Here is a 10040-nt window from a genome sequence, read left to right on the forward strand (position 1 = left end):
TATAGTATATACCGCTGATCACTTGTACCAGGACCACATCGGCTAGTCCCTGATCATTGCCCCATGCTTTCCGCCACCTCTGGTAGTGGAGAGAATAAGAGTTTGATCTTTTTTTAAGGGTACAAACACACTTGCTGTATCCGCAGCGAGTTTCTGGCTGCGTATTCGCAGCGAGACTCGCTGAGCATCCCGGCCATGTGTACTCAATGGCAGACAAACTCGCAGCAGGGATGTACATCCCTGCTGCGATTTTGTCCGCAGCTCGCCCCGTTAACTCCCCGGCCGTCGGAGACTATACGTCACCTGATCCCAGCTACGGGGCTCCCGACGTCTTCACGGCCCGTTCAGCCAATCAGTGCTGCGGTGGGGCAGCGCACTGATTGGCAGAGCGGGATGTGCCGGGAATCAGCGAAGGACCAGGTGATGTATAGTTGGGACCAGTTGATGTATAGTCTCCGGCAGCCGGGGGGTTAACGGGTCGGCCTTTGGACAAACTCGCGAGTTTGTCTGCCATTGACTACACAGGGCCGGGATCCTCAGCGAGTTTACATGTACAGTATCTGCAGATTTCACCCTATGATCCTCTGCCTTGTCATTTCCTATGGCTTTACATACTGGCAGCAGATTTTTTAGGGAGCTGGAAGCTGGAGAAGCAAGCAGGAACCCGGGCAGGTAATGTATTAGCCCAGCAGCAGTGGGTTAAATAGGAGGGGGTTACATTCCGGCAGCGGGATAAAAAAAAATCCACTGCCAGTATGTAAAGCCATAGAAAATAACGGCACAGGATCGCAAGGTGAAATATCCTGCAGATTATCTATATGTGAAACTGGCCTTAACCCCTTCCTGCATGAGGGCGTAACTGTATGTCCTCATGCAGGTGGGGGAGTTCAGAGCGGGGTTAAGCTACCACCCCGCTCTGAACCGCCGCGATCCTGGGTGCCGCTTGTAGCCCGGGACAGCGGCTATTAGCGGGCACGGTCAGATCGCAGTGCCCGCTAGTTAAGTATTCAGATGCAGCTGTCAAAGTTGACAGCTGCATCTGAATACTGTATTTAAGCCACCCCTGGTGTCTAGTGGTGTGGGTCGCCCCCCCCCACACACACGACATAGTCACGGAGGAGAGATCCTTGCATCCAGCACCAGCTGAGGTCTGCGCCATTATGGCGCTAATCCCGGCTCGCCATTCTAATGCTATCGGCTGCAGCAGCCAAAAAAAAGTTGTATTAATAAATAATCCCCTCCCCTAATAAAAGTCATAATCACCCTCCTTTTCCCATTTTATAAATAAAAACAAACAAACATGTTTGGTATCGCTGCGTGCGTAATCGCCCAAACTATACATTTATTTAACTCCTGATCCCTCATGGTAAACGGCATTAAGCGCCAAAAGATTCCAAAGTGCAAAACTGCATTTTTGTTCGCATCAAATCCAGAAAAATTGTAATAAAAAGTGATCAAAAAGTCACATATGTGCAATCAAGGTACCGATAGAAAAAACACATTATGGCACAAAAAAATGACACCTCACACAGCCCTATAGACCAAAGGACAAAAGGGCTATAAGGCTGGGAATAGAGCGATTTTAAGCAACGTTTATTTTCTGTAAAAGGTTTTACTTTTTTTATGAGGCCATCAATTAAATATAAACGTTATGCAAGTTGCATATCATTTTAATCGTACCAACTTGAGGAACATATATAACATGTCAGTTTGTCCATAGGACACATGGCGTAAAAAAAAAATCACCCCCAAAGAAAAAAAAATTATCTTCTTCAATTTCACCGCGCATATAATTTTTTTCTGGTTTTGCAGCATATTTTATACAAAAATCAAGTCTGCTATTTCAAAGTACAATTAGTGACGCAAAAAATAAGGGCTCATTTGGGTCTCTAGGTGTAAAAATGCATCTGCTACGGCCTTTTAAGCACAAGAAAAAACGAAAGCGCAAAAACAAAAATTAGCCTGGTCCAGAAGGGGTTAAAGGAGAAGTATGGTGAAAATTTTTACCAAAGTATTGCCCCTTAAAAGTTATACAAATCCCCATTATACACTTATTACGGGAAGTGCTTTTTTCCCTGCAATGCTACTCTATCAGGCTTCACTTCCTGGATAAAATGATGTCACGACCCGACTCCCAGAGCTGTGCGGGCTGTGGCTGCTGGAGAGGATGATGGCAGGGGGACACTGAGGGACACAAGGCACTGGAGGGACACAGAATCCCTCTGCCATCATCCTCTCCAGCAGCCACAGCCCGCACAGCTTTGGGAGTCGGGTCGTGACATCACCATTTTATCCAGGAAGTGAAGCCTTGATGGAGTAGTAAAGCAAGTAGTAGTGCAAGCAATTAAGCATTTCCCGTAATAAGTGTATATTCATGAATTGTATAATTTTTAGGGGGCAATACAATACTTTAAGACTTCTCCTTTAAAGGGGTTATCCAGCACTACGAAAACATGACCACTTTCCCCCTACTGTTGTCTCCAGATTTGGGTGTGGTTTTGAAACTCAGTTCCATTGAAGTAAATGGAGCTTAATTGCAAACTGCACCTGAACTGGAGACAACAGTAGGGGGAAAAGTGGCCATGTTTTTGTAGCGCTGGGTAACCCCTTTAAAGTGACTGTACCACCAGGCCCAGGCAGAAGCACTGGAGGCAGGCCAACCCACCCTTAGTGGGAAGAACTCCAGCCCCTCCATGACAAATGGAACCCTATCATAAAGGGGCTAGGGTTTCCTCCCACTAAGGATGGGTCACCCTGCCTCCAGTGCTTCTGCCTGGGCCTGGTGGTACAGTCACTTTAAGGTTACAGTGCATTGAGCAGGAGAGAAGCCTATCCCCAAACTCCTTATAGAGGTCAGCAATGGTCTCAATATCTAGACCCCGACTAATCACAATTCTGGATAGGTCTCTAGGACGTGTAAAAACAATTTAGCAGCAGTTTTGAGACAAATAGAAATCTATTTACTACCAGGGCTAAAAAGTTGTCCTGATCACGTCCGACTAACAAGAGCTCCAAGGCTCCATGAGTATACCGGACAGCAATCAGGGAGCCACAAACATGGGCTACTTACAAAGTTGCAGAACTTTTTTATTTATAAGCTTTACTGGTATAGGGGAGGATAAGAGGACTTCCACTCCAGCAGCGCAGGATGGACCTGTCACTGGGATGCCTGTGACGTACAGCTCTCACTACGCACAGCAGCACTCTGTACACACTAGAGAGACAGGAAGGGGCGGGCGCTACGCGGCACTCTATCCCAGCACAGCCCTCTCACCTTCTCCAGCCTCCACTCTCCCTCATCCCTCCGCTCAGACGCCATGGCTTCGCACCGAGACAGAAGCCGCACAAAGTTCAGCTCCAGCCTGGACTTCGCCATAGCAAAGCTGGGAGCTAGGCCGGAAGTAGAGACGCAGCTGAACCACCTCACATCCTGACGTGACCGCCATCTTACAGGAGGCGGGGCGCAGGTCGGAGGGCTCTGAAAGGACACGTCATTTATACGCTGCTGATGTATGCGATGTCTGCTAGGAAGACGTCACTGGGTTCTCCTGAGCGCAGTGGTTGTTTTGCTTACACTAATAGGAGGTGGGCTTTGTACCGTGAGGGCGCTACAGGTCTTGTAATATCCCGCCTTTGTGACCATGAGTAACGTGCGTCATGTCTAACACTTTATTATTCTAATTCATTCCCCGTCACTCATGTTATCCAGGAATAGACAAACATGGCAGCTTTTATCTTCAGTTCCAGCGTGGTATTGCGGCTCAGTTCTATCGATGTAAATGGGGTTGCAGTGTAAAATACCACACACAGCCTGGACATTTAGGGAGTCTATAGTTGGACATTTTATTTTCTAAACCGCTGGGGAGGAGGTGCTAGAATGTATCCTCTCCTTTGAGGTGTGATGTCACCAGGAGGGGCGGGGCCTCGACCGGAAGTAGGAAGTAGTGAGCTGCTGCACCATTCACTGTGCAGAAACAGAGTGAAGGAAGCTGCAATATCCATAGTAGCATGAAGGGGTATACAGGGGGAGAGGACGGGTGTGTGTGGAGTCTGTATACAGGGGGAGAGGACGGGTGTGTGTGGAGTCTGTATACAGGGGGAGAGGACTGGTGTGTGGAGTCTGTATACAGGGGGAGGACTGGTGTGTGTGGAGTCTGTATACAGGGGGAGAGGACTGGTGTGTGTGTGGTGTCTGTATACAGGGGGAGAGGACTGGTGTGTGTGGGGTCTGTATACAGGGGAGAGGACTGGTGTGTGGGGTCTGTATACAGGGGGAGAGGACTGGTGTGTGGAGTCTGTATACAGGGGGAGAGGACTGGTGTGTGTGGAGTCTGTATACAGGGGGAGAGGACTGGTGTGTGGTGTCTGTATACAGGGGGAGAGGACTGGTGTGTGGGGGTCTGTATACAGGGGGAGAGGACTGGTGTGTGTGGGGTCTGTATACAGGGGGAGAGGACTGGTGTGTGTGGGGTCTGTATACAGGGGGAGAGGACTGGTGTGTGTGGGGTCTGTATACAGGGAGAGGACTGGTGTGTGGGGTCTGTATACAGGGGAGAGGACTGGTGTGTGTGTGGGGTCTGTATACAGGGGAGAGGACTGGTGTGTGGGGTCTGTATACAGGGGGAGAGGACTGGTGTGGGGGGGTCTGTATATAGGGGGAGAGGACTGGTGTGTGTGGGGTCTGTATACAGGGGAGAGGACTGGTGTGTGTGGGGTCTGTATACAGGGGAGAGGACTGGTGTGTGGGGTCTGTATACAGGGGAGAGGACTGGTGTGTGTGTGGGGTCTGTATACAGGGGAGAGGACTGGTGTGTGGGGTCTGTATACAGGGGGAGAGGACTGGTGTGGGGGGGTCTGTATATAGGGGGAGAGGACTGGTGTGTGTGGGGTCTGTATACAGGGGAGAGGACTGGTGTGTGGGGTCTGTATACAGGGGAGAGGACTGGTGTGTGGGGTCTGTATACAGGGGAGAGGACTGGTGTGTGTGTGGGGTCTGTATACAGGGGAGAGGACTGGTGTGTGGGGTCTGTATACAGGGGAGAGGACTGGTGTGTGGGGTCTGTATACAGGGGGAGAGGACTGGTGTGGGGGGGTCTGTATATAGGGGGAGAGGACTGGTGTGGGGGGGTCTGTATACAGGGGGAGAGGACTGGTGTGTGGGGGTCTGTATACAGGGGAGAGGACTGGTGTGTGGGGTTTGTATACAGGGGAGAGGACTGGTATGTGGGGTCTGTATACAGGGGGAGAGAACCCCTGTACACAGACACCCCACACTGGTCCCCTCTCCCCCTGTATACAGACCCCACACACTAGTCCTCTCCCCCTGTATACAGACCCCCCACACACACACACACACACCAGTCCTCTCCCCCTGTATACAGACTGACACCAGTCCTCTCCCCCGTATACAGACCCCCCCACACACACACCAGTCCTCTTTCCTGTATACAGACCCCCCCACACACCAGTCCTCTCCCCTGTATACAGACCCCACACACCAGTCCTCTCCCCCTGTATACAGACCCCCCCCACACCAGTCCTCTCACCCTGTATACACCCCCCCACACCAGTCCTCTCCCCTGTATACAGACCCCCCCACACCAGTCCTCACCCCTGTATAAAGACCCCACACACACCAGTCCTCTCCCCCTCTATACAGACCCCCCCCACACACACCAGTCCTCTCCCCCTGTATACACCCCCCCACACACACCAGTCCTCTCCCCCTGTGTACAGACCCCACACACCAGTCCTCTCCCCTGTATACAGTCCACACACACCAGTCCTCTCCCCCTGTATAGACCCCTCACTCCAGTCCTCTCCCCTGTATACAGCCCGCCCCCCACTCCAGTCCTCTCCCCCTGTATACAGACCCCACACACCAGTCCTCTCCCCTGTATACAGACCCCACACACACCAGTCCTCTCCCCTGTATACAGACCCCACACACACCAGTCCTCTCCCCTGTATACAGACCACACACACACCAGTCCTCTCCCCTGTATAAAGACCCCACACACCAGTCCTCTCCCCTGTATAAAGACCCCACACACCAGTCCTCTCCCCCTGTATACAGACCCCACACACCAGTCCTCTCCCCCTGTATACACCCCCCCCACACACACCAGTCCTCTCCCCCTGTATACAGACCCACACACCAGTCCTCTCCCCTGTATACAGACCACACACACCAGTCCTCTCTCCCTGCATACAGACCCCACACACACCAGTCCTCTCCCCCTGTATACAGACCACACACACCAGTCCTCTCCCCCTGTATAAAGACCCCACACACCAGTCCTCTCCCCCTGTATACAGACCACACACACCAGTCCTCTCCCCCTGTATACACCCCCCCACACACACACCAGTCCTCTCCCCCTGTATACAGACCCCACACACCGGTCCTCTCCCCCTGTATACAGACCCCACACACCAGTCCTCTCCCCCTGTATACAGACCACACACACCAGTCTTCTCCCCCTGTAGACAGACCACACACACCAGTCCTCTCCCCCTGTATACAGACCCCACACACACCAGTCCTCTCCCCCTGTATACAGACCCCACACACACCAGTCCTCTCCCCTGTATACAGACCCCACACACCAGTCCTGTTCCTTGTACAGACAATGGTGTATTACACCAAAGGTTTCCTGGCCGTTACGTCTGATAATCATTTGGTGTAATAATCCATGTTATCAGCTGATTGTGGTCTTCAAACTGGTCGAGTAATCCAGATCACGATAGTGCTGCTGTCTACAATGGGCAGCTAGAACAATCTAAGGATTTTTTGGGCTGCCCCTCCCGCAGCTGCCCGCAGTTCCCCCTGTCACTGTCTGTGTGTGTAATAACACAGAAAATGTGCAGGGAACAAAGGGGAAGCGAGCACTGACCTAACACATCGCCGCTCGCTTTCACCTCTTAATCATGCTGTGTAATATGACCCGCTCAGAAGAGAGGATATACACTCAGAAGAGAGGATACATACTAGACTGTATACCCTGCAGTTAGAAAAGAGAACATTCTAGACCAGAGATGTCACTCAGGCCCTCCAGCAGTTGCAGAACTACAATTCCCACCATGTCTGGACAAGTAAGGCATGAAGGAAAATGTAGTTTGTAACAGCCGAGGGATGAAGTCTGACACCTGTGGTCTAGACCTTTCAAAACTGCACTTGCTAGAATGTATGCCCTCTCAGAGGAGAGGATACACCTAGTGGAGATGCCCTCTCAGAGGAGAGGGTACACCTGGTGGAGATGCCCTCTCAGAGGAGAGGATACACTCCAGACATTTCAGTACTAAACATTCTAGAATGTATGCCCTCTCAGAGGAGAGGATACTCGATGGACTTTACATTACTAGGCTATGTTCACACATAAAACACAGCACTCGGTTTTGGTTGAAGAAAGAATGACCGAAATACTATGTGTGAACATAGCCCTAAACATGCTAGGATGTATACCCTGCAGTGAGAAACTCAGAGTAGAGGATACATTCTAGACACTTCAGTACTGAACATGCTAGAATGTATCCTCTCCTCTGAGTGTATCCTCTTTTCTGAGTTTCTCACTGCAGGGGATACATTTAGCATGTTCAGTACTGAAATGCCTAGAATGTATCCTCTCCTCTGAGTATATCCTCTCTTTTGAGTTTCTCACTGCAGGGGATACATTCTAGCATGTTCAGTACTGAAATGGCTAGAATGTATCTCCTCTTCTGAGTCTCTCACTGTAGGGGATACATTTAGCATGCTCAGTAGTGAAATGGCTAAAATGTATCCTCTCCTTTGAGTCTCTCACTGTAGGGGATACATTTAGCATGCTCAGTAGTGAAATGGTTAAAATGTATCCTCTCCTATGAGTCTCTCACTGCAGGGGATACATTCTAGCATGTTCACTACTGAAATGGCTAGAATGTATCCTCTCCTCTGAGTATATCCTCTCCTTTGAGTTTCTAACTGCAGAGGATATATTTAGCATGTTCAGTACTGAAATGCCTAAAATGTATCCTCTCCTCTGAGTATATCCTCTCCTTTGAGTTTCTCACTGCAGGGGATACATTCTAGCATGTTCAGTACTGAAATGGCTAGAATGTATCCTCTCCTCTGAGTATATGCTCTCCTTTGAGTTTCTCACTGCAGGGGATACATTCTAGCATGTTCAGTACTGAAATGGCTAGAATGTATCCTCTCCTCTGAGTATATCCTCTCCTCTGAGTATATGCTCTCCTTTGAGTTTCTCACTGCAGGGGATACATTCTAGCATGTTCAGTACTGAAATGGCTAGAATGTATCCTCTCCTCTGAGTATATCCTCTCCTCTGAGTATATCCTCTCCTTTGAGTTTCTCACTGCAGGGGATACATTCTAGCATGTTCAGTACTGAAATGGCTAGAATGTATCCTCTCCTCTGAGTCACTATAGGGGATTTTTTCTAGCATGTTGAGTACTAAGAGGGTATGTTGTTATATTCAGCCACCTCCTCCCGGACTCCGACCGCCGACTTCTCCTTTAACCCTTAGAGGACAGAGCCAATTTCTATTTTTGCATTTTCATTTTTTCCTCCTTGTGCTTAAAAGGCCATAGCAGTTGCAATTTTTCACCTAGAAACCCACTTGAGCCCTTATTTTTTATTTGGGGGATATTTGTTTTTACGCCATTCGCCCTGGGCTAAAACGGATTTGTTATATATGTCCGTCAAGTCGTTACGATTACAACGATATGTAACATTTTCTTTTATCTGATGGCTTGTAAAAAATTCAAACCATTGTTAACAAAAATATGTTCCTTAAAATCGCTCTATTCCCAGGCTTATAGCGCTTTTATCCTTTGGTCTATGGGGCTATGTGATGTAATTTTTTGCGCCATGATGCGTTCTTTCTATCGGTACCTTAAATGCGCATATGCGACTTTTTGATTGCTTTTTATTACAATTTTTCTGGATTTGATGCGACCGAGGTAAAAACTGACTTGTTATATATGTTCCTCAAGTCGTTACGATTACAATGATATGTAACATGTATAACTTTTATTTTATCTGATGGCTTTTAAAAAAATTCAAACCATTGTTAACAAATACAGTGGTGCCTTGGATTACGACTATAATTCGTTCCAGGACAATGCTTGTAATCCAAATCCACTCTTCAACCAAAGCAAATATTCCCATGAGAAATCAAAGAAATGCAGACAATGTAAAACTTATGAAACAAACATTCAGAAACAGTAGTATATGTCATAATATAAGTTACTGTACAGTAATGGAGAGGATGGGAAACACAAGGGATGACAGAGACTGCAGGTATGTAGGAATAAGCAGGGCAGATGTGGGCACATGCATGCAGCGCTCTCTGTCTGAGGAGAGAGGGGTTACAGCTATTCAGAGATTACCTCCACAGTCCTGTCCCCTGATGTAAGCCCCAGCCTGAAGTGGATCTGCTATGATTTGGAAGGTGAGTGAGACTTCCTGGGTCAGAGTACAGTGCTGTGGACCCCGCTATGCAGACTATGCCCCTCTTCCACTCGCGCTCCCACCCAGTTCAGGGAGCTCTTAAACAAAGTCACAATTATGAAAAACTGAGCTCTTAAACCAAGTTACTCTTAAACCAAGCTACCACTGTATATGTTCCTTAAAATCGCTCTATTACCATGCTTATAGTGCTTTTATCCTTTGGTCTATGGGGCTGTGTGAGGTGTAGTTTTTTGCACCATGATGTGTACTTTCTTTTGGTAGCTTGATTGCGCATATGCGACTTTTTAATCGCTTTTTATTACAATTTTTCTGGATTTGATGCGACCAAAAATGTGCAGTTTAGCACTTTGGGATTTTTTGGCGCTTACATCGTTTACCGTACGAGATCAGGAATGTGATAAATTAATATTTTGGGCGATCACACACGTGGCGATACAAAGCATGTTTATTTAATTTTATTTATAACATTTTTTTTTTTTTTTTTACACACTTATAATAGAAGCCCCCCTTTTGGGACTTCTAGTATAAGTACACTGATTTCTCATTGATCTCACTGATCTCTCATCAATGA

At 48.2% G+C, this 10040-nt stretch overlaps 1 protein-coding gene across 4 annotated transcripts in view; it reads right to left on the reverse strand.

The window, feature by feature from the left end:
* Positions 1–3510, reverse strand: part of USE1 (unconventional SNARE in the ER 1) — an 85509-nt gene extending 81999 nt beyond the window's left edge. Inside the window, exon 1 of one of the 4 annotated variants that reach the window (XM_069964433.1) lies at positions 3275–3510. In XM_069964433.1, the coding sequence (XP_069820534.1) occupies positions 3275–3376 (102 nt within the window). In that variant the 5' untranslated portion in view covers positions 3377–3510. Of the gene's footprint in view, positions 1–3070; positions 3158–3274 lie in introns of those variants that run through there. The other 3 variants (XM_069964435.1, XM_069964434.1, XM_069964436.1) reach the window with 3 other exon arrangements.
* Positions 3511–10040: the final 6530 nt, after the last annotated feature.

The sequence above is a fragment of the Dendropsophus ebraccatus genome, chromosome 3 (genome assembly GCF_027789765.1).
Source record: "Dendropsophus ebraccatus isolate aDenEbr1 chromosome 3, aDenEbr1.pat, whole genome shotgun sequence".
Lineage (NCBI taxonomy): Eukaryota > Metazoa > Chordata > Amphibia > Anura > Hylidae > Dendropsophus > Dendropsophus ebraccatus.